This window comes from Ailuropoda melanoleuca, chromosome 3, assembly GCF_002007445.2.
Source record: "Ailuropoda melanoleuca isolate Jingjing chromosome 3, ASM200744v2, whole genome shotgun sequence".
NCBI classification, from domain to species: domain Eukaryota; kingdom Metazoa; phylum Chordata; class Mammalia; order Carnivora; family Ursidae; genus Ailuropoda; species Ailuropoda melanoleuca.
The window spans coordinates 33869989-33895442 of NC_048220.1; the positions used below are offsets into that span (position 1 = coordinate 33869989).

At 44.0% G+C, this 25454-nt stretch overlaps 1 protein-coding gene across 7 annotated transcripts in view; it reads right to left on the reverse strand.

Annotated features, from left to right (window-relative positions):
• The window catches only part of PPP2R2B (protein phosphatase 2 regulatory subunit Bbeta), a 453368-nt gene that overhangs the window by 41526 nt on the left and 386388 nt on the right, over positions 1 to 25454 (reverse strand). For all 7 annotated transcript variants that reach the window (XM_034656222.1, XM_034656221.1, XM_034656220.1 and 4 more), the window contains one exon: positions 12162 to 12339. In XM_034656222.1, coding sequence (XP_034512113.1) covers positions 12162 to 12339 — 178 coding nt within the window. The remainder of the gene's footprint in view (positions 1 to 12161; positions 12340 to 25454) is intronic.

Here is a 25454-nt window from a genome sequence, read left to right on the forward strand (position 1 = left end):
TGAGGTACAAGGAAATGCGCTTGTATTTTTAGTCACACAGCCCCGACAGTCATCCGTTCCTGCACGTCACCTATGCTCCCGCAGGAGATCTGTCGCAATAAAGACTCGGGAGTTGGTTGTGCCTCTTTCCCCTTCAGTGATCTCTTATAAGCCCTGTTGGGGCTTTCTACAATTAGTTTGAGACTCAACTAACACTACATTTTACTACGGTTTCCCCCACCAAACCCAGATGCAAATATGACTTGGGTCTCCAGAGCATGCAGGTTCCCTGGACTCAAAAGACTACCTCTCAAGTCAGCTGCTGCCTGAGTTATAAATATGACAGCAGTTAGCACCACACACTGGAGACCAGGAGGCTGTGCCCCCCGGGAGGCCCCAAGCTGCATCTCGGACATTCTCTCCTGCCCTCCTGCCCCGGGCGGGTAGCCACAGCTCAGCTCGGGATAGGGCGAGCAGAGGTTAGTGTGTAGCTGCTGTCAGATCCCATCGCCCTCCGGAAAGAGCCTCCAGAGCCTACCGTGCCAGGGAGCTTGTTTCTCTTTTCCTAAAATAGGGCTAGAAAATCTGGTGTCAGCTTTCTCCACCTCTAGCAGCAGAGCTCTAAAAACAAGCTTCACTGGAAGGGATCTTGGCTGTGTGGGATGGGGAAGTGTCACATCTCCTGTTATTTCTTTCTTACCTAAAAATAAAGCCCCGAAGTCAGAACGTGTGAAGACGAAGTGCTTAAAGATATCTGTGAGAGCAGGAAGGAACACCCCCTCGGTGTCCAGAACAGCACCCCGGGGGCTGTGCACACGGAGTCTGCCTCGGGCTGCTTCCTCTGGATCCAGGCTCCCTCCCTCCCACCCAAGCTGGACTTGTAAGCCTCCCCATGGTCCCTCATCTCCAAGCATCACCCTTTTGACTAGAATGTCTGACTCTTCAGGGTTCAGGGATGACTCTAACCCTGTCTTTAATAACCGTGATGACAAGGACAAGAAGAGGGTAATGGGCAACAGTTAATGTTTACCGACTGCCACGCATTGTCTCATTTGACCTTCATCTCAGCCTTGTGCGGTCAGTGCTATTAACAGGCCTGTTCTCCAGCAGAGGAAGACGCAGTAATTGAGGTGAAGTAACCAAGGTCACAGGACTGGCAGGGGGCAGAGCTGGGATTCAAACCCAGTCTGTCTGGCTTCAGAGCCTGGGTTCTTGACCACACACTACTCTCCCTCCCCTGAGGAAGGGCCCTTCCAGAGACAGCCATTCTGACCGGAGTGATTCTGGCTCTCTGGAAGCTCCTTCTCGCTGATCCCAGAGGGCAGCCTGTGTTAATTCACTGACCACTTTCGTGGCCACATTTTTCAGAATCAGAATTTGGACACTGCATCTGTCTCGTGATTCCTGTGTCCTATGATGTGATAAGTATTTTTTTTCTTTTTTGAACCATAAACTGGGACAGAAACATATGGGATTTCTTGAACTATTCACTGATGGAGGATTTGCTGAGTTCTAAAAACATGAGGGAGGAGACTAGTTACCAAAAATTCAGTGGCTGATGGGGATGATGGAATGGGGTATTTCCCATCTGCATCATCCAGAAACCCAGGCCTTTCCGCTTACTCTGCTCTAAAGGGAGATGCACGCCTTCAGCATATGTGGTTTTGTCCTTCATGCTGGGAGGGAAAGAGAAAAGAGATAAGCAGTGCGTGGCTTCCTGTATTATCTTGAAAACGGAATGATGCATTTTGACAGTCAATTTTCTCTTCCCTATGCTTCAGAGCTTTCTATCCAAATTATTTCCCTGTTGTCCCAAAGAACTAAATGGCAAAAGCAAAACATAGCCCTGGATTCATGGCTAATATACAAGGCAGACAGCCAACAGTTTGCTATTAAATTAACCCTGGGGCTTGACAGATCTGTTCTTCCTGACCCCAACTGCTTATGGCATTCCTTATTAATGCTGAGCCCAGACAAATTACCTCTCCTAACAAAAGGGGTTAATCTGCTTCTCTGTTGGGACTCTGGAGGCAGCTCTGAGGACAGGAGGGGGCACAGCTAGTTTGGCAGCTGAGCTCCATGCTTGGAAGGCAGAAGGAGGGAAGGTGAGGGCATCGCTGTGCCAGGCAGGGCCTAAGGCATCGTTTAAGATAATAATTGAAGACACTGGGAGGTCACCCCTTCAGGGATTGGCTTCAAACAAATAAGAAGCCAGAGTCATAAATTACATCATCAGTGGGGTGAGGGAATGGAGAGGGTAATGGCAGGACGCTAAGGGGTAGCACGGGGGCCATTCAAAAGTCATTTCCTTCATCTCCAATTTGGAAAAAGCTTTCTACCAAAAAAAAAAGTCTACTGCAACATGATAAAAGAAAGAGATTGACAATAAACTGTATATACAGAAATAGGGAAACGATTAAGTAAATTTTGATTTACTTCATTAAATCGATTTTTGCAATGTAATTCCAAGTCTGTTAAAAGCCATGAAACACCATATCTGTGGCATGATCATAACGTAACTTAAAACTTATACTCCGAAAATGATGAGCTAAAAGGGAAGATACTAAATGTAATAGTTTTATCTGGGTGGGTCTATGAATTTTCAATTATCAGTTACTATTTCCACATTTTCTTTTAATCATGTAGTATTTCAGGACAGAAAAAGACAAGGTATTATATATATATATTATTGAGAGAAGTTAGATACAAAACATATACACAGTCTGACAAGAGTCATGTAAAAAAAATCACAGAGAGAGAGAGACACAAAGAGAGAGAGAGAACACAGAGTGGAAGGAAATGTGGTATCTTATAGGGATTAGATGGAAGGTCAGCATGTAAGTTACCCTTTAGTAACTCTAGTTTACGAAGGGTAATTTACCCTTACCATTCGCTCAATCATTCATTCTTTCGTGTAAATCCACAAATGTTTACAAAGAACCTGCTAGTACTTTTCTGGGTACAGGGTATACAGCCTTGACCAAAACAGACCAAAAATCCCCCAGATCTGTGAAGCCTGTATCCTAGCAGGGGACATGGTCATGAAGCAAGGCAGATAAATATAATACGTAATATACTAGAGAGTGATAACTGCTAAGCAGAAAAAGAAAGCAGGGAAGAGAGAGAGAAATGGTACGTGTGTGGGTGGACAGGGTGTGTGTATGTCCTAGGCTGAACAGAAGAAGGCTTCCTGGATAAATAAAGATTTTTTTTTCCCCCTTTTATTATTTATTTATTTTTCTCAGCCCTTATAGTTGAATTAGCTAGCATGATGTTAAAATTGTGATTTAAATCCCCTGTATATACAACCAAAACTAAGTGGTGAGATTATAGGTGATTCTAATAATCTCCACAATAAATACTTATTTTTAAACATTAAACATAAAAAAGTGGTTTTCTCGTGTTAGAACTATCTGAGAGAGGTGAGAGACCAGGAGCCTCATCACCATGGGTAAAGTTCAAGATGATACTGTGATAAATATCCTGATTTTAACAAAACTGGGTCTGGAGATTGGAATTCAATTTTGTTTCCAAGTCTGTTTTGCTCGCAGAACATGTGAAAGTCATTTTCTCTTTCTGGGTTTCAATTTTTTCACCTTTGAATGGGCATAATCTTATTTACTCCAATAACCTCTGAGAATTTTGATTATGAAATAATTTCATGGAGAAAGTTATTAAATGGATTTATAGTAGACTGAATAATCCCATATCTCAAAAAAAAACCCACTTATTTTTCCACAGATAGCTTTCTATGCATTAGTTTTGTGGGCTTTTGAAGCTGATGTCCTTGTATGCTTCTGTCTTTATCAGTGCTGATTTTGCTGATAATGACAAGATTTTTTGTTTGTTTTTGTTTTGTTTCATTTCCTTTCTAAGCCCTGCCTAAGCCAATCAAGGGCAGAAAAGCCAAACAGGAGGCCTTTCTGCACGCCAGGCTAGAGAGCAGAGTCTATGTTCACTCGGGAAAGACACCCATGTTCAAGAACAGTTCAAGTTTTCCATGCTGCCGCAGTTAGAGTCAGCCGGTACTGAAGGTGGGTAACAGCCTTAACCACACTGGAGTTGGATTTCCTTTTAGGGAACACGAATTTCTTTCTTTCTTTCTTTTTTTTCCTTTGCAAAGTTTGAATGTAATCTTTGGATATTAAGTACTTATTACAAAGTATCCAGATCTTTTTAGCTGAATGGATGTGTTACTTGATGATAAGACACTGGCAATCTCTGAAGAGGACTCCAAGGGATATTCCTCTTTTAAGAGCTTAAAAAAAGCCAATGTGCAAATATTGATGGAGGGTTTGCCAGTTGCTGGGCTCAATAGGAGAGACTGACGAAGAGACACACAGTGCCGTATTAGTCACTGCTTAGAAGCTACAAAGGACACTGTGCTGAGACGACCGTACTGATTTTGGGGGGGGGGGCTTGAAAATCCCATAACCACAGACTCTCTACTATTCACATGACATGGAGCTTGATTCCACCATCAGAAAACACCCAGTATTTCCTCCAAACGTCAGCTCAGATGTTACTTTCTTTATGATGCATTCTAGCCTGTCCTTCATGACTCTCCCTATCTTGTGCACCCTCACCCCTTGAATACATCTAACCCCTGATCCATATTATTAGTACTAACTGAGTAATCTGAGACGGTGAGATAGAGTATGTTTCACTGGAGTATGGAGTAAGCGCGACAGAGATTTTAATCCCCAAGTCTATAACCAGTTATATAATCCTGAAACTTGAACAACTTGAACAAACTTGTTAACTCATCTACCAAAAGAGGCAGAAAACTGCCATAGATGACGTGTAGAACATAGCTGGTACGTAATACAAGCTCCAAACACTGTTAGTCTCATCTTCCCAGTATGGTGACATGTCTGTCTCCCTCTGTCCACATACTCGCCTTGCTGGTTTTGTGATATGTCAACCTGGGTAGGCCGAATCCTTAGTGTTCCCTCTGTAGGATGTTTCTGGTTATGGTGGGCTAACATGGGCTCAGGAAGGTTGGAGGACAGAAGAGAGGAAGCAGCTGTTGTGTATCTCTCTCTCACACACACGCACCCCTTCTCCCACTTATTCAAACACAAATCCAAGTGCTATGGTAAGGGAATCGACTGTAAGAAATTCTGCAGATGTGATTAAAGGCCCCAATAGGATCACTTTAAGTTCATCAAAGGAACATTATCCCAGGCGGGATAATGAATTAATCGGTTGGAAGATATTTAAAGGAAAGCTTAGGCCTTCCCTGAGGAAGAGACTTCCAAAGGCTGCTGGGTCCACACTTGTTCTCTCTTCCTGACTGCCATGTGTGGACAAGCTTCAAATGATGCTCATGCTCTTCCAGCCTACGTGAGATTTTCCATTCCTGACTGATTGCCTTACAGATCCCAGAATTGCTTGGCCAGCCACACAACTGCAAAGTTAATTCATTATAATAAGTCAGTCTCTCTCCCTATCCCTCCTCTCCTTTCTCCCTCTCTGCAGACAGACAGACAGACAGACAGACACACACACACACACACACACGCTGATCCCCCAAGAGTTTTGCTTCTCTGGTTGAACTCTCACTGATTCATCTACCCTTCAGATTATAAGAGCCATAATATCAGGGATGGAGTTTTATTCATCTTGGTATTTCCAGTACACATAGTAAGTGTTCAATAAATGTCTATGGATTTTACTTAAATTCACTCTGACTCAGCAGCCTTCTCTAGGCATAGTTTTTGAAAATGCAGAAAATCCATAGTAGGTCAATAATAGGTCAAGATGCTAGGCCTGGATACTGTAAATCATTTCGCTTGTGGTTTTCTTAGCAAAGAATGGGAGCCAGGCAACTAGATTAGAAGAACAGGGGACTGGGGAAGTGTTACAGATCATAATAGCCACGATTTATTAAGCCTCCTCTCTGTGCCAGGTGCTTGGCTAAGAAACTGACATGATGATCTCATTTAATACCCACAACAACCTTACAAGATTCTTGTATTATTATCTCCATTAAATGATGAGGAAATGGAGGGTCAGGGAGATGTTAAGCAACTTGTCAAGGTCACACAGATTTTAGGAGATAAAACCAGATTCAAGTCCAGTAACTGTGACTCCTGAGTCTAAATACTACGCTAACTACTACTAACTACGAAGCATTCCTAACATACTAAGCTATACTGCTCTGAGGAATCTCAGAAAGCCCAAGAACTCTGCCTAGCTGCTTTCTTGCCCTCTCCTCTGACACCATGAGGTCCAAGGGGCTTTCCCCGTGCAGAGGGAAATCCCTCATCTCATAAAGCCCAGGCATGGCAGACACAGAGGGGCAGCAGCCACACAAGCAAAGTAGCAGGCCTTCGAAAACCCACCAAGGCTGCGTGTAACACAGGAAGGAGGAGGCTGCCCTGGCACACGTGGGCCAGTGTGCCGGCGGTGTCACTGGAATGCTCTCATTTTACACGAAATGTCAGTCTCACAGTCATATGTACATTTATGGATGGAAGCCAGAGCAGCGACAAGGGAGATGAACTTGTATCAGGCCCTACAGTTTCCTTCAAAGCCTGCCAGGCAGGATCCCACCATATTAAAAGGAAGGCCGCTGTCCATGGTACTACAGGGAGACAGATGCCAATAGTTGAGGTTATACCAACCCCCGCGCAGGGAATCAAGTCCAAAAGGGCCTCAGCTCAGTTGACAAATGAAACCGATATACAGGGCTGCTGAGACCAAGGTCAGTAATGAAGCACCCTGTGAGTCCAGATGTCTTCCCTCACAGAGATGCTCTGTCTCATGTCCAGAGACCAGACTTCCGTAAGATGCGGCTTCTGCTGACCTTTTTAGCCTTCCTTACACCATGCTCCACCACATTCTCTGGGCTCCAGTCACAATGGCCTTTTTAGAGTTCCCCCAACACTGTCATCCTCCCTTCTGCCACATGCCCTTTGTACATGCTGGACCTATCTCTCCCCACCTCTTTGCCAAGTGAGCTCATACTCTTGCTCTTTCAGATCTCAACTCAATAATCAATTCTTCTGCAAAGTCTTCTTTTATTGCCTCATCTGAATCATTTCAAAAAGGAAGCATTCACACAACTGTATTTCCTTTCCTCACAGGGCTTTCTTCTGTTTGTAATTATATGCTCATTAGTGTGATTATTTGATGAATGTCATTCTGAAAGCAGAAAATTTCTTTTCACTTTAGTATCCCCATGGCTTTAGTGCAGTGCTTGGCACAGACTAGGTACTCAGAATACAGCTGTTGAGGGCTGTATCTTTACTTTTACTTAACAGGGGCCTATCAATAGGTCCCATATTGGACTAGGTAAAGGCCCAGGTGAACTCATTCTTAGTCCTGAGAAGAGAGTTCAAAAGATCCTAATTATACCACAGAAAACTAATTTGAAAAGTTAGGGCTGCTTCTGGCCCTAGAAAATCACTAATCTAGCAATGAGTTATTATTGTCCTAAAGTAGTTAACCCATTAAGGCCAAAGTTTGACCACTTCAAGACAGAACCTGTTACATAAGACAAGGACAGACCGGCTATGGAGGGAAGGGAAAGGATTCAAGCTGTCACGGGGCCAGGAATGCTTCAATCTGATCTGGTGTTGAACACAAGGCCCTGGACCCCAGAGACCCTGCAAATATGTGGTAACTAGGATATAATGAGCAACATCTTGAAAAGAGCATCCAATTGCAAAACCAAAGGAGGAGTCTAGAATGGAGATGACCTAGAAATGAAATCAGCAGAATAGAATCCGCCATACTAACATTCAACTTTTTTAGTTTTCTTTTTTTCCCCATGATAATCATCCTTGTTTTGTAAACTGTTTATCATTCATTTAGCAGGATACTGGCCTAAGCATATATGGATATATTTTATATGCAGTTGACCCTTGAACAATGTGGGGACTAGAGAAAATAAAACATTATTAAGAATATCATAAGGGGGGCGCCTGGGTGGCACGGCAGTTAAGCGTCTGCCTTGGCTCAGGGCATGATCCCGGTGTTATGGGATCGAGCCCCACATCAGGCTCCTCTGCTATGAGCCTGCTTCTTCCTCTCCCACTCCCCCTGCTTGTGTTCCCTCTCTCGCTGGCTGTCTCTATCTCTGTCGAATAAATAAAAAAAAATTAAAAAAAAAAGAATATCATAAGGAAGAGAAAAATACATTTATAGTACTGTATTGCATTTATCAAAAAAAAAATCTGTAAGTGGACCCATGTAGTTCAAACCCATGCTGTCCATGGGTCAATTGTATATATAAAATTTATCCACATATGCATATTAAAAATATAAATCTTTTAAATATAAATGTATAAAATATAATCTTTAAAAAAATTCTCATAATCCTCTTTGATAGAGCTCCTCTCTAAAGATCATGAAACAGAGGGTTGGATAAATTAAGAACCATGTTAAGCTTACATGGTTACCAAGCTCAGCAAGTGGTAGAGCTGAGTGTGAACTTCAGGACTTTCAGAGCTTCTAGAACTCCACAGCCTGTGTTCACAACCATAATGCCAGTGTCATACCAAATGCCAGGCAGTGGAAGTCATGACTTATTTTTTAGCCAGACTGCAAGACCACTTATCTTACTATTTACTTACTTATCTTACTATTTTCTTTACATATACTTACTTTGTAATTTAAGTGGATTTTTCAGTATCTATGAAATCATCAGACTGATATGATAGCTGTATTTTCTAGTAGTCATGATCATAAATACTAATTTTGAAAATGAGAAAGTCCACATAGTGCTTAGAAGCACCTTGACTACCTCCCCAGTGGTACTCCTACCATGCTCTGGGAACCCCCATTATTCCATTCTGAACCATGTTTTCCAGCCTTCATTGTGGATAAGAGGAATTACAGAAATGGTGCTAAACAACATATGATTTAGTAAGAGCTGCCTCCTGATTGGTGTTTTTCTGAGGGTGTTTTGAAAGCTGGCCGCTTCCTACCCCAGAGGTGGCTACACTTCAGTGACAAGAGGCAAAAGGGTCCCAGTTTGTACCGTCAGCTTAGCGCTTAAGGCGGTTTGGTTGAAAAGAACTATAGAGATATCAGCGATCATCATTCTCATGATGACAATGATTATTTTACATATGGCTGCTTTAAGGGTGAATGGCACAGTCTCATTTGTATGCCAGCATCTGGCAGGCTGTCACACATCTGCAGAATATCACCTAAATTGTGCTATTAATATTTCCCCTTTGCATTCTCCCCAAGGCAGCTGTCTCCCAAAATGCCTAAAGAAACCCCCCTCGCTCTTGAAGGCCTAGAGGCAAATCTAGAAAACATGTCACCTAGATTGGGGACAGCAGGCGCTCAGAGTGACAGCAGCCGAGTCTGAGCAGATTCCTGGCTCTTGGAAAAGATGTAAAAGGAGAAAGGGAACCACAACCCACATTCATTCTATTAGCAGCCATACTTCCAGGCAAAATCTGTATGCAGGCTCTCTGAGGCTCAGATAGTAGGTAGTGTCTGCTCTGTGATCAACGACAGGGGCCAGTCATGGTTCTGAGGGTCAGGTCTTAGTGCCTCCGTCACTGCCATTGCTTGCTTAAAGCTGCCTTCCTTAGAATGTCTTGGCAAACCAAGAAACCGACTCTTACGCAGAGAGAACAAAGTAACGGTTACTGGAGGGGAGGTGGGTGGGAGGACGGGTGAAACAGGTGATGGGGAGTAAGGAGAGCACTTGTGATGAGCACTGGGTGATGTACGAAATTGCTGAATCACCCATATTATACACCCAAAACTAATATTACACTGCATGTTAACTAACTGGAATTTAAATAAAAACTCAAAAAAGCACCTTAGGCAACTACCAAGCACTCTTCTGTGGTGGAGACTAGCTAGCTGTGTACCAAGACCAAGTAAATTTTTTTTTTCTTATATGCATAGCTATACTACATTTCCCAGCTTCCTTTGCAGTTAGAGGTAGCCATGTGACCGACTTCTAACCAATGGAATTCATGGTATTTTAGGGCCTGGCCCCAAAGAGCCTCCCGTATGCGGTTCTCTGCAATCTTTCCTTTTGCTGTCCTGACTGCAGGTAAGGTTGGGACAGTGGGGAGCTGCAAGATGGAAGGACCTATTTCTCTGATTCACAGTTTGGAGGAGGTTGCTTGCTGGTAGGGATCATCATAATGGACTTTATAAAAGAAAGCATCTTTTATGTGTTTGAGCCACTAAGCGGTCTATTTTTAACAAAACATTCAGCGCTTTACTATAACCAACGTGCTCTTAAAGTGAAATTTCCAGGTTAAATTTCATGATCACTGGAGCACCTGGGAGGCTTAGTCAATTAAGCACCCAACTCTTGGTTTCTGCTCAGGTCATGATCTTGGGGTTGTGAGATTGAGCCCCGAGTCAGGCTCCCCACTCAGCAGGGAGTCTGCCTGTTCCTCTCCTGCCCCTCCCCCAGCTTGTTCTCTCTCTCTCACTCAAATAAATAAATCTTAAAAAAAGAATTTCATGATCAACTGTCTACTGGATAATTCTACTTCAGTGACTTATCGCACTTCAAACTTGACCTGCCCAACCAAAATGGTATTCTCTGTGTCTCAGAATGTTTTAGGTACTCAGATACAGGAATAGATCATACAAAGATCCCTTCTCTCACAGAAATTACACTCAAATATGGGGAAACCCAAAATTGACACACACACAAATTTCAAACAGTGATATGTGCTGTGAAGGTAAGAGGGATAGAGGGCTATGGGGCGCTACTTGGCAGTAAATGGAAAAAGGAACTCTGAGGAGGTGACATTAGATTGAAGCTGAATGATGACATGCAGTTAGCCACATGAACTCTGGGGACAGACTCCAGAAAGAAGGAACAGCAAATACAAAGAGACAGAAGAACAAAGTTAATCCAGGAACAGAGAAGAGGTGAACTGGCTGAAGAAGAATGAATTTGGGGAGAGTGATATGATAGGATATCAAAGAGGGAGGCAGGGCCCAGATAATGTTCAAGGGAAAGAACATGGATTTTATTCTAAATTCATTGGGAAGCTACTAGATGTTTGAAGCAGCGGAAGGATGAAATGTGAATCAAATACTGAAAGGCCCACTCTGTTATGGGAACATGAACTATGTAGAAGATTAAGAAAAAAGGAAGACTAAACAGGAGATTATTGCAGTCACATGGATGAGGGGGTAGTGGCCTGTGCTCGTGTAGGGCGGTAGGAGTGGAGGGCGAGAGCAAGGAGCTGATTCGAGGTATTTCAGAGTAAGCACTACCGGGGGCTCACAGATTGGTTCAGGGGTAGGGAGGCCGGTGAGTGAGAGAAAAAAAAATCCATACTGACTCCTAGATCAGGTTCTCAGCTGCCTGGGCAGAGAAAGCATTACCTGAGACGGAGAATTCAGGCGAGGAGTCAGATTGTGGTGGGATGGACCACAGGAGAGGTAGTGAATAAATGACCCAGCTGTATTGTGAAACAGAGGGTCATTATAGTGGGATTCGAATGTTGGCTCAGACACTGATTCAACAACTTTCTTGATGTCGTTCGATTTTAGCTAAATAGGGGACAGTATTATTTACATTAGGGGTTGTTTATCAAGTATACCTTTGGTGTATGGAGACTAGAAGCAAGCATGATGGGGACATGAGGATTGCTAACAAAGTTTGGTTTCTTGATCTGGATGCTGTTTACACAGGTGTGCTCTGTGGAAATTCATCAAGCTATAAAACTATGATACGTGCACTTCTCAAAATGAGATTCAATGCATGAAGTTCCCATTGTAGTGCTTGGAATTTAATAAATGGCAGCCAGTATTATTTTCACCACGCTGATACAAACCATCTCATGTGTACCTGTGGTCTACACTGCCCACACAGGCCATTTACAAATCCTTTCACAAGAGGAAGAAAACCTAACTGAATTCTGGGGTCTTATTTCATAGTTGATAAAGTTGCAACTGACTTGAATTCATGACACACAAATGCCTCTGTGCCAACGAACTGACTCTGAGTTCCAAACCAGAGGCAGTCCTGGACCACTATGTCAGTAATTCAACACTTCTCTAAGTTTGTTAGGATGAAGGATGGATGCCAACATAATTTAAAAGGGAACAGTCCTCCACAAGCGCTAGGAGTGCTGTGTAGTGATGGCTGCTTTCTTTTCTACTTCCCCCCAAGCCTGTTCATACCTGAATACTTATGATTCAAGCCAACTGGTTATTGGCCCAGGAAAGGATACTAAAACTTTGATTGGTTATTTCAAAGTTCCAGAGGTTAATCCTCAGGTCATCAGCTGACATGTAGGTCTCATAGTCGCTGTTGACTGATATAGAGTTGATGTGATATGTGTGTGCGTTGGCAAATACTCTTCGTGGGGTGGCCTCCACCATCAGGTCCATGGGTCTCAGGACAGGCACCTGGGATGGAAGAGAAACAAATCACTTCAGAACCAAAGCTCTTCACCAGGAAAAAAGTGTGCATGGCTATGTCCTTCATCATCACACACAACATCATAACCACAGTTAAAAATCTTGGAGTTAGAGCAGCAGACTGATAAATCCCATACTTCTGTCTCCTCTGCTCCTTTTAGTTGTATTTTACCTTTTCTATTCCTTCTAGTTTTACTTCCTTCTCAAAAGAGGTCACCATCATTTAGCCCTCATGGGCAATTTCATCCTTTATAGATTCGGGGTTTTGTTTCCTGGCCCCTCTACGTGGCCTCATCCTGGGGGAACTGACTTAGAATCTACTGTGTCAGTAGCTTCCAGAGCTGTTGTGCCAAGCTGCTTGCTTGTTTGTTTTAAACAAGAAGTATAGTTTAAAAAGGAAGTTGTGGGCAAATTTTAGAAATATCTAGTTCAACTTCGATCCACGTTTATACTGCGGCTTAGGAGGTCTAGACCCCATCCTGGCCTTTTCTTCATTTTTTAAGGGCATTTTGAGAAAATATATAACCACCCAAGATTCTAAGAGCCCAGATTCAGCCATTAGTATATAGGGCACTCATTGACATCCTGCTTTACCTGGGAAAATCTATACCTGTTGGTATATACCTGTTGTCTTCATGTACCAACCACATAATACCGTCACGTCAAAACTGTCCTAGTTTGGACAATGAAGTCTATGGTCATCTTACTGATATATAAAGTGTACTCAGTGGTTATTTGTTTAATGAATGAATAAGAATATTTGAGCAAATGTTTTCTTCCCCATGGGCCAAAGAATCAGGCAGTTAAATCAATTCCCACACGTGAAGCTCTTGCTGGCAAATATGAACAAAGACCCATCACTCTTTTAACTCCCTCTTTGAATTCAAGGGCACTTCTGACTATACCTGGGTGAACTGGCTCCTGAGAAAGTGAGAGAACACCAATGCCTGACGGCGGACAGACTAAAAACAAAACAAACACAAAACGCAGATGTGGTCCTTTACTAGAAACAAGAAAATAAAAGGACCAAAAGCTATTTCCCTTTCAAGGAAGTCATCTCTTGCAACTGAGCTGACTTGCTGACTGATTTGCTTCCAGGTGGTCGATTAAGACTTCAACTTCTGGGGGCGCCTGGGTGGCACAGCGGTTGGGCGTCTGCCTTCGGCTCAGGGCGTGATCCCGGCATTATGGGATCGAGCCCCACATCAGGCTCCTCCGCTATGAGCCTGCTTCTTCCTCTCCCACACCCCCTGCTTGTGTTCCCTTTCTCGCTGGCTGTCTCTATCTCTGTCGAATAAATAAATAAAATCTTTAAAAAAAAAACTTAAAAAAAAAAAAAGACTTCAACTTCTGGATTTGTTTCAACCCAGGGGGTAAGGGCAAGAGGGCAGAAACAAAGGTTACACTTTGTGAATTATACTCACCTCAACAGTATAACCTCTTACAAAACAGAATTCTCCCAGGTCAGTGTTGAAGGAGCTTAGCTCCCTCAAACTTTTGAGAGAGTTTTAAACTATGTAGCTATGGGGCTAGATAGGCAATGTGGATGTGGGAAGAACCAGGGATCCTCTGAACACCAGGAAAGGGGGGGAGGGAAAGTCTTTGTGAAGCCTCCACCCCAATTATGGACAATGGTTTTAGAGCATAAGCTCAGGGATGGCAAGAACTGCAAGGCCTGGGTTCTCATCACAGATTCATGACACACCTAAAGACTGTGTGACCATGGGTGACAAACCTTCCCCTCGGGGCTCTCGGGATCCTATCTGAAAAACCAATAATACCCACTGTGCCCTAGTTATCAGGAAGTTTTCTGTGGAGATAATATGCCTTCGGGTTCACCTTCCTTCTCACCCTTTCAGCAACATTTCCTGGGCTCTACACAAGGTCCTGGGGTAGTGGTAGAGCATTTGAATATAAGGTCTGTGGGGATCCAACTGGTGAGCAAACCCAGACACTTCCTGCCTTCATCCAGCTGGTCTAGATGGGGCGGTAGATACGAAGTCCTGTCATAATAAAAAATAGTAAGCTCCCCAAAGGGAGGATATCATGCAAGGGGGGATTTAACATGGTCAGGGAGGCCCAGAGAGCTGTTGCTGAGGAAGTATGGGGTGGATGACTGCGAAGGAGGAGAAGAGGTTTACTAGTCTGGGAGCGGAGGGAAGAATGTTCCAGTTGGAGAAAATAGCATGTGCAAAGGTCCTACGTTGGGGGTAGTGCAAGAATGAAGGGCTGATAGGTCATGTGGGTGAGACAGAAGGAGGGATGGGAACCATGGTAAGAGGTGAAGTAACAGGGTAGGTCACAGGCAAGACCGCCCCCCCCCAAAGATTTTTGCCATTATCCTTAGAGAAATGGGCAGAAATAAAAAGATTTTCATTGTCTGTGGTATGATTGAAGCTTTGATGACATCATTCCTGATGTACTGTGGAGTACAAGTCAGAGAACAAATGAAGTAAAAATTTGGAAAGGAAGGTGATACACTATCGAACACCATTGAAGGGTGCATCTAAGTCAAGACTCTGTAATGGATAAAAAAAAAAAAAAAGTGTCTCTGCTCTTGGGAACTCTCCCCGCAAATGTTTATTGGGCATTTGCTCCTCTGTGTCCATCATTCTTTGTATATCGTCTCTGGGAATTCTTTCAACAGCTCTGTGAAATAGGGGCTGGTGTGAGTTCTATTACAAAGAGAAAGCTCAGGTTCCGAGAGGCGAAGTCACTGGCCCAGGGTTGCCCAGCTAGAGGAGGCTCTGAGGCTCCGTAAGAATTGAACACGAGAGCCTAGCTGACTGCAAAGCTGGTGCTCCCTCCCGTCTCCCACCACACTCGTATATCATGCATGGCAGGAAGTGATAAATGCTGCTATGTGACATGAATAAACTGCCGTGCTATTGATGGAGCCGGCACGATTACCGATAATAATAACTGCAGTGGTAGTCAACGAGTTTTGTAGTGAAGCTGCCTCTAGAAACCTCTATTAGGTGTTGTAGGTGTTCCTGGTATTTGAATCGGGGGGACTATTCTGCGTGCTTTCAGAAACACATGCCACGCTTTTGTAGTCTGTCATAAAGGAGCTCCCCACCTGGAGCTTTTGAGGGCTACCTGTGCTTCCTCTGCCCCCACGCCCGCAGGTAGCAGAGCTCAAAGCTGACTCCCCGGGGCCACAGAAGAAATGGAATCTGCAAGGACTTCCCGTGGCTCCTCCTACACTCCTCCCTGAGCCTCCTTCATTACTGCACATTGTCCGCAGAGGCTTCCCGTGGCTGTGGTGACAGGGAAGGAGCATGACAGCCAGGATCAAGAGGCATTACAAAGTGGGAACTGCCAGCCCAGAGCGTCAGCTTAACGTGACGGGCCCGCCTGCTAATTCAGGCTGACATATTCCATGATGTACCACTTAATGGGGAAGGCTCCGTGGAGGCGTCTGCGGAGGGAGCCTCTCACGCTTTACCCAGATAAGGCAGAGGGATAAGTGTCATTCGTGCTATTCCAGCACCATTCCCATGCCCGGGTCAAGGACTGTCCACTGCGAATGGTGCCCCTCCCAGGAAGGGAGAGGTCTGGCTCGAGCTGGACAGCATGACCACGGCTCTGGCTACCTACTGCCTTCTGGGACAGGCAGGGAGAAGAGAAGGACACCATGCTCTGAGCTGGGCTCACCTGCACCCATTAGGGCTTTCTCTGTACGACGTTCATGGAGGCTTCCGTGCCCTGGGCCAGCCACTGTGGTAGAGCCTGCCCTGAGTCCAGGGCTCTGCTTCATCCAGCCCTCTGCCTTCTCTGGGCAAAGGCCTGGGGAAGAGTCTTCTATTTGCCCATTTCATAGGGCAGGTTCAGGGAGGTGAAGTGTCCCATCCAATGTCCCACAGAGAGTAAGCTGTGGGGCTGAACCGAGGCAGTTTGGTTCCTGAGTGAGCACACTATGCAGATGAAACTATTAGAGGGAAATCTGAAATTCCCATTTTGCAGGTCAAAAATCACCAAATCTCTGTAACTGCATACGGTTCTGCCTCATACTTTGGAAGGACTCTATGCTATGGAGATGTGACACTGACCCACGAAACAATGAATCTTGGAAGGGCGCTTAGAGCCTTTTTCAAGGACCGTCCTGTGTGTGTGCACGCGTGTGTGTGCGTGTGTGTGATGGGGGCGGGAAGCTGATGAAAGGCTGAGCCTTTCTAGGTTTTTACCTTCTTCGTCACTCTTGGCAGTATGTTGGGATTCTCAATCGGATCTTGCTTAAATAAATATTTCTGTGAGTGAGGAAAGTTTGGAAACAACTGGCGAGGCAGTAGCTTCAATGTGCAGAAGAGGGACTCCAGAACTGCAGAAGTGAAGGGCCTTGTCGGTGGCTCAGGCAGGGGCTGCCAGCACAGTCCGGGTTCCTACCGCCCATCCCAGAGCTTCCTCAGCCCCCAAACCACGTGCCTGAACCAGTCTTCCCAGGACCAGAGCCCCCTCCTTCTGCCAAATGTCGGAACGAAAACTGGACAAAACCCAGGATTGAGCCAGGACCTTTGTAGCTTGCGGTTCAAAGCCCCTGTTCCGAGCCACGTTGGCAGTGGTGGATGAGGCTAAAATCCACCCTGAGACCGGGCTGCGTTGTGCTTGCAATGGGTAGAGCATCCTTGGCCCTCAGATGGAGCAGGGGGGTCTGCAGCGCGCTGCTGGGTTTCCCTCCCGTCCCTCCCTTGGAGGCCTGCTATTCCTTCTGCACCCGGATTCGGTTTCCCCTCATCACCCTGAGCCTGGTTCCGAAGGAGGAACATGCTAGCCCAGTTGGTGAGACAACCAGCATCGTGTTAGAAAATCAGCCAAATAAGGTCCCACGTCCCAAGAGAGCAGTCTCAGAGTCTAACCTGCCAGAAAGCTTATAGAGATAGCTCTCGTCTGTAATATCAGTGGGGTGCAGAGCCCAGAGAACCACATGGCTGCTGCCTGAGAGGGGCCTGAGAAGGGCCTGCCATGCCCAACCCACCTCAAACAGTACACCGTCCACTCAGTATCCTCTCACCCAGCTGACTGCTTCGCAGGTTTTAAACGTTTCAGCAATTCATCAGTGAATTCTTATCAGTACTCTATGATTTAGCTTGGTAGATATTATGATCCCTGTTGCACAGATGAGGCAACTGAGGCCAGAGAGGTTAAGTAATTTTTATAAAGTCACGTAGTTGGTATGCATGCCTGGCACTCTTGACTCTGGAGTCTAAGCCCTCAGTCGAGCTCTATTCTGGGCCTTGGAAGAGCACACTGGGGTGTGTGGGACAGAGACAAGTAAAGAGACATTTCAATGCAGGGGATCTGTGCTGTGATGGAGGTCACTAGGCACTGCCCAGGTAGTGTTGGCCCAATGGGCTCTGTGTCCGCCTGGGGAGGTCAAGGGAGACCTCAAAAGGAGAGGGTTATGAAACCAGGCAGGGTGCAAAGGGTTTGCAGGACTCCATCAGGCAGAGTGGGGGATGCAGAGGAGAGGGGGCCATGCTCTAGTCAGAGGGAGCAGCAGATGCAAAAGCCCAGACAGGAGAGAACAAAGAACATCTGTGCAAGTGTGTGACTCCACGTGTTTCTGGGGGAGGGTGGCCAAGACTTAACTATCGGCTCAACAAATGCTTAAGTCCCCACTCTGTATCAGACATGAAGAAAGCCTGAATTGGGGAAGGGGGGAGACAGGGGATGGGGTGCAACTTGAGGTGCAGTGTTTCTGGAAGGCCTCTCTCAGGGAATGGCTTTTGAGAGGAGACCTGAATGCAGTGAGGGAGGGAGACTGACAGCTGTCTGGGGAAGAGCATTCCTGGCAGAAGGGAGAGCAGGTGCAAAGGGTAGAGCATGTGAGGGTGGAGCGTGACACTGGGACTTGAGGTCACAGTTCAGGAGGAACAGCAAGGAATCTTTGCGGCTGGAGAGGAGTTTGCAAGCGAGCAGTAGCAGTGGACGCGGGGTCAGTAGTCAGGGCTGGATCACAGACGTGACCAGAGGGTAAGGAAGATTCCGGTAGCGGTCCAACACACCCCCCCTCCTGTTCAGAAACTCCTTGCTCGCTCTCCCTCTCTCCACCCCATCTATCTCTCCCCACCCCTCCTTCAGTCTTCCCGCCTCGGCTACTTTCTCATTATCTTTCCTGCGTTTCCTCTTGGAACATACAAGATCATCTTTCAGTTCCCAGAACCCATTTGCTAACAAAATGAATGTGGCTGTCATTGGGCTTATTTGGCGACCACGAGGGCGATTCTTCACAATCTTCCACGGCACCTAAGCGGGCGTCGGCGGGTCACAAAACCCCCCTTCAGAGCTACACAGGGAAAGCTGTGCAGAACCCTGAAACCCCTGCGGCCCCCACTTGAAACGACATCTGTGAAAATGCACAGCGGGAAGAGGCTAGAGGTGAGGACTCAAGTGCCTTGACACACCGACTCTTCACAGAGAAAAAACAACAGCTGTGTTTACCATGGCAACCTCCGGTGCCCCAGCAAGCTGACAGACTCAAGGCGAGGCGCAGAGAGCAGAGATGGCCGACAGGAGCTAAAGCACGGAAAGAAGATGGAGTCATGGGCAAGGAAGAGAGAGAGAGGGTCAGGCACAGAAGGATGTGAATGGATTTTAGCTCTTTGGTAACCTTGGGTCAACTATGTTTGAGTTCAGCACACAAACATTTGAATACCCTTGGTTGTTTAGTACAAATAACATAATCGACATTATGGGGCCTCTTGAGAAAATTGCTATCAACTAAATCCATGCTTGCTCCGTATCTCCTTCTCATTGTTCAGCAGATACTCCCCACCACTCTCCCAGTAGTTGAGATGACTTTATACTGGCACTGACAGGCTATATGACAGTCATGGGTTAGGTGCTCTCCAAGTCATCACTTAGGAAGAACATATAGCAATGTTATGACCACACACTGGCCCCGGATAAAACCTTCAGTAAACATGGATTGAGCATTTACCACACAGGGTGTCCTTAGGAATCTTACTGGAGGCAGATAATACGCAACTGCCTGCCCTTTCTTGTTGCTCTTAACAAGCCCTTTGGGGAAGCTGAAACCATGGCTGTTCGACATAGAAAAGAAACAGATGAGAGCTGTCTACCTCCTCCTTGGTTTAAGGAAACTGTGACCCTGGGGCTTGGGACCACAGGTGTAAGGCTGGGTGGAGAATCTGGGGTGATTACCCTAGTCCATCGAGAAGCAATAAATGGTTAGACAGGTGGAGAACCTAGGAAGTCACAGATTCCAGCCTTACTTCAAGTTTGCCACCATGCCTCTCTCTGGGCTTTCTTTAGGAAAAGTCCTTCATGACTTGCCAAGGACAATTACTGTAAGTTTAGGATAAAGCCAATAGCTAAAGAGAACCCAGACTTCAGTGTCAAGGAAGACTGAGTAGGTCATCTTGAAAATGGGAGAGCCATTGGGTCTTCCTGTAAGTATCCTTATTTCAAAACAACATAGCTTTGTGGCAGAATGGCCATCTTCAAACAGGAGAATATGATGGCTTCCCAACAACCATATGGAACACCATTTGGGGGCACCTGGGTGGCTAGTCAGTTAAGTGTCTGACTCTTGATTATGCCTCAGGTCATGATCTCAGGGTTGTGAGTTTGGGCTCCACGCTGGGTGTGGAGCCTGCTTGGGACTCTCCCCCACTAAAAAAAAAAAAAAAAAAAAAAAAAAAGCAACAATTTCCTCATATCTAACTTCCACATATTTTCCTTTCTGGAATCAAATAATCTCAGGAGGTACCCACAGCCTAAATCTCCCTCTCTTTGCAAAAGAAAAACACAGAAGACATACATTCACCCATCTTCAATCTTACTGTGGTGCACTATCCAAGGTACAAACACTCTGGGGGAGATAACTGGATGATGCTTTATCAATGCCCCATAAATCTCACCAGCCCCAGCTCAATATAGTATGACTTTCTAATAAAGTTTTATTTTTTGTTTATTATTTGTCAGAATGTTTATGTTGTTCAAGACAGCTGTATTCTATTAATAATTTTAGAAACGATTACATCCACGAGAGAATTTTAAACCCTTACAGTCATACATTCATGGGGGGGACCCATTTTTGTGGCAGATATGATCAAAAAAGGCTTTTAGCATTTATTTGGGGGAAGTGAAAATACATGTTTCAAGAAGGAAAGCAATATAAAGTTATGACTTTTAAAGAACTTGTTCACATATTCTTTTAATGGATATTGGTGGATATCCAGGTAAGATGGTATTTAAATTCCAGTGAATGCATTAAAAAGGTGATATAATGGTTTTATTTTAGACTGCCTATGTTCAGAATACTCCCGAACTCATCTTCTGTCATTATTGACCATTATGATGGAAGATGCTCAGTCGTCTACTTCTAAATGCTCAGAAAGATACACAAGTTTTCAAACTTCTTCTAGGGGGTACACGAACGCAAAATCTGAAAGTGTAGGAGAATTTTGGAAGGAGAACTGAACTTGAATCCTGGGAGAGCCATTTACCAGCCACATGGCCTTGGGGTATTCCTTCCCCTTTTGCCATGTTAACGGTCCCTTCCATAATGTTGGAGATGGCAAATCTCTCAGTGGTGTTTTTGAGAAAACTTAGCACAGGGCCTGATGCATACCATCTAATAAGGAAGAAACATTTGCGGAGAATCTGCTTTGGCCAGGATTGTGCTGAGCACTCTATGCATACCCTGGTAGGTGCTGATATTGTTCCCACTTTCCTGATGCGGATGCTGAAGCAAAGGGGGTCATAATGCCTGCTCAAGCTGTGAAGCTGCCCTTGAACTTGGCGTCTTGCTCCAGCCTCTACGATTGCTATTATTAGAACTCTTACCATTAACTTCCAATTGTAGAAATATGGTCCATTCTGAGAGACTGCTGAGGGAAGATTTTAAGACTTTTTCTATTGGTTGTGGGGTTTAGGCATCTCTTCTATCCACCCAGGGAATTCAGTCGTGATTACAGAACTCAGCATTGCTCAGGAAAAGTGGCTAGTGGGATGATTGTTCAGTGGGTAGCAATTAACTTCATCGGGGGAGAAAAAAAAAAAAAAACAGCTGAAGGCTTTTCTGGTTAGGAATTTTCCAAATAGCTTCTGTCCACATTGTCATGAAAACCCTGGAACAATATGGTCGTTCATCCAATTATCAAACCAACCTGGGGGGCACAGTCTGGCATTATGTGTACCCATTATTAAAGGGTAATTCAGTGTAACAAACCAAATCGAGTATGTACAAAGACTGTCAAATAAAATAAACCACTAACAAATTAAATTACTTCCCATTTTCAGTGGGAAGAATGCCAGTCATTTTTCATTTTAAAAAATATGCATCTTAATTCCATTTTTTAAAAACATGAAAAGCAGCATGTGAAAGTCTCTTGTGCTGTCTGCACTGAGGTTTATTTTCCACAGGCACACCTTTCCTGGTCCTGGGGCATGTTCTTTCAGAGAATTAATGAAGCATTAAGCCTCACCCTGGTCAAAAAACTTGTTTCCTCCATGGACCAGTGGTGGATGGAGTTCAAAAAGCAAGAGCGATAGGTTGGCTCTGGTTTAGAGCGACATATCAGAGTTGTTTCCAGAACGAAACTGCCACTCAAGAGAAGCCCGCCAAAACCCCCAGGGAATCCTATCCAAATAATATAATTTTTAGATTTCCCTGATCACACCCTTCAACAGCCTCAATATGTCCCTGATTTCTTTTACTGGCTTTGTCATGTAGATTGAAATAAGCCTTAGAGGAAAAACCCCTTTGGACCAAGTCAGGCTTTGTGCTTCAGGTTCTTAAATATCTGAGAATTATATTCTTTCATTTGACAAACATTTATGAAGTGCCAATCACTGCTCTAGGTGGTACGTGTAGAGAGTGAACAAAACAGATGATTTGTGGCACTTAAAGTCGAATAGAGAAGAAAGACATTAAGGTCTCAAGGTAGATAATCGTGTCCTCAACTGTCACTGACGCAATAAGGAGATGTATGGTGTTTCAAGAGAGGAAAAAAAATACTGTTTAGTTTAAAAAACAACAACAACAGGGGTTCTAATTTAGATTGAGGAATTCGGTAAATTGTTTTCAGGGTTGTAAAAACTCACTTCCCTAAAGCAGGGCCATAGCATCCTCTAAATCAGTGGTTCTTAACTGGGACGAATTTTACCGTTTGACAAGTCTGGAGGTATTTTTGGCTGTCACAGCTGGGTGTATGCCACCGGCATCTTGTGGGTGGAGGGCAAGGATGATGCTAAACGCTCTGTGATGTACAGGAGAGCCCCCAGCACCCAGTCACGCTCTGGCCCCCAACTCAACGGTTCTGAGGTTGAGGTCACACATACTCATATATACATAAACACTCATATAGACACATGTAGACACATATGTTTTGTATACATATATAAATACTTTTATATATGTGAAAGACTTATCCTCTATTGCCAGCTATAAGAACCCACAACCCATAAAAACTGCCTGAGGAATTAATACATATTTTGATTTATTTATTTATTTATTTATTTTTAAGATTTTATTTATTAATTTGACAGAGAGAGAGACATCCAGCGAGAGAGGGAACACAGCAGGGGGAGGGGGAGAGGAAGAAGCAGGCTCCTAGTAGAGGAGCCTGATGTGGGGCTCGATCCCAGAACGCTGGGATCACGCCCTGAGCCAAAGGCAGACGCTTAACGACTGCACCACCCAGGCTCCCCTAACACATATTTTTAAAACCCAATGCATCAAAGATAGTTTTTTATGGCAGACGGACAATTTCATGCTCTTGGTGTCTTTGACTTCTTTTGGTCTCTCTATGGAAAAGACAGGAAAAATATCTTTCCCTCAGAAGATATACTCACTATCTAATTACCAGTCCATGCAGCAGCTTGTAATTCTGCCAGTTTTATCTTTTTTTTTTTCTCCCAGACACTTCCATTTTCTGCCAACACTGCTATTTCTCAAAGCATGTTTCCCTGTTCACTGCCTTTCCTGTTATTTCCCTTGATGTTTCACATTGTGTAATTCCGCAGGAAAAAAGGAGACATCTTAAAATATCCCAGTAGGGGAAAATTTCAATTAACGCTTATAGGTGGGGAAGGATGTGGGATGGGAAGAGGCAGTGGTGTCATTTCTGATGAGTTCGGTTGGATTAATCACAAAACTGTTTTTGTTTTGTTTCTCAACTGCTGCTGATAAGAGTATTCCTAAAATCTATCCACACACTTTCTCCTCTCAATGATTAGCATAAATATCACTGAGTCTTTGATGACCAAACGTTGACAACACCCCAGGAGCATCATGCTGCATTCTGTCATTTATTACTGCAGAATATACAGAACCAAGAAGATAAATACAAATCTGATATTTACTTCAAAAATCACTGGGTTGGTATTTACATCTGAGAAGTCATGACACTGAAAAGACGTGGAGGTGTACAAAGAACTTCGAAACATGGCCTTTCAGAGATACGCGCAAAGGCATACGAATAGTTAAACGGTGTTAGTTCTGCCTCCTGCCAACAGATGGCGGTAGTGATTACTAATGACACCATGATTTAGGAACAATTGACTTATGAATCACCTTTCAGAACTGCATCCTCTAGTTCCCACTCCTGGCTCCATATCAGAATCAAATGAGGCTTCTTATTAAAAACTGATGCCTGGGTCTGACCACTGATCAGTAAAGTCAGAATGCCTGTGAGGTGGAACCCAAGTAGTAGTATTTCAAAAGCCCCCTAACCGACCAATACATAGAGCCAGGGCTGAGGGCCAATGAATCTGAGGGGGCAGATGAAGGGTTTCCATACAACAAACTTAAAATAATGGTTATCTTTTGTGGTATGAGATTATACGAGTTTAAAACTATTATTATTATTTTTTAAAGATTTTATTTATTTGAGAGAGAGAGATCACAAGGATGAGGGAAGGGTAGAGGGAGAAGCATTATTCTCCACTGAGTAGGGAGCCTGATGTGGGACTTGATCCCAGGACCCTGGAATCATGATCTGAGCCAAAGGCAGAGGCTTAACTGACTGAGCCACTGAGGTGCCGTGAGTTTAAAATTATTTTTATAGTTCTGTACTGACTGAGGTTTTTATGTTAACTTAAAAAAAACACTCTGATGTTTTAAATAAACGATTAAGAAGGAAATCATTTATGGAAGACAAAAATGACAGCATTCAAAATATGCAAAGAGTTCCTAAAAACTGATGAAAAGACAACTCAGTAAAAATATGGGCACAGGATATGAACAGAAAATTGAGAGAAAGTGAAAACCAAATGACCAGGAAATATATAGAAATATGCCCAACCTTATTAGTCATCAAGGAGATGCAAGTTAAATTTGTGAATCTTTAATCTTATAGAAGATTAATCTTATTAATCTTTAATTTTTACTTATAAAAATTTTACTATATGCCAGTCATTGTTCTAAGTCTTTATCACTATTAATTCATTTAATACTCATAACAATTTTATGAGGTAGGTATTCATATCATATCACTTTACAAAGGAGGATAACAGAAATGAAGCAGTTATGTGTCTTGCTTAAAGTTGCACAGGAAGCATGTGCTAGGCTGAGACACGTACTAGCAAGAGCATCCTTACCTTAACAACTACACTCCACTCCCTTATCCTTGGTACCTCTACTTGGATGGGCAAAAGTTACAATGACTAATAATACGCTATCCTGGAAATGGCAGGGGGAGAGGGAGATGGGCACTTGCTGGTGGGATTATGAATGGCAACAAAATTTTAGAAGGTGATCTGGAAGTAGCTATTATAATAATGTACACATCTTTTAATTAAACAAATCCTACTTTAATGGAAACTACTCTCCAAAACCAAACATGAGCTTGTGATAATATATGTTTGTGAACATATTGCAGTACTGGTATAATTGCATTGTAGCAAAATCTAGAAACAATCCGAATGTCTGTCAATAGGGGGATGATTTAACAACTTACAGTACACCCATACTTTAAAATATCTGCAGCCATTTCAAAGAAGTGACCTGAAGAGATGCTAATATTACTGTGCAGACGAATGTGTATAGTATGGTCTCAATTTTATAAAAACAAAACAAAATCCTATCCATCTACTAATGTTAATATGTGCATGTGTAGGCAAAGAGAAAGGTATGG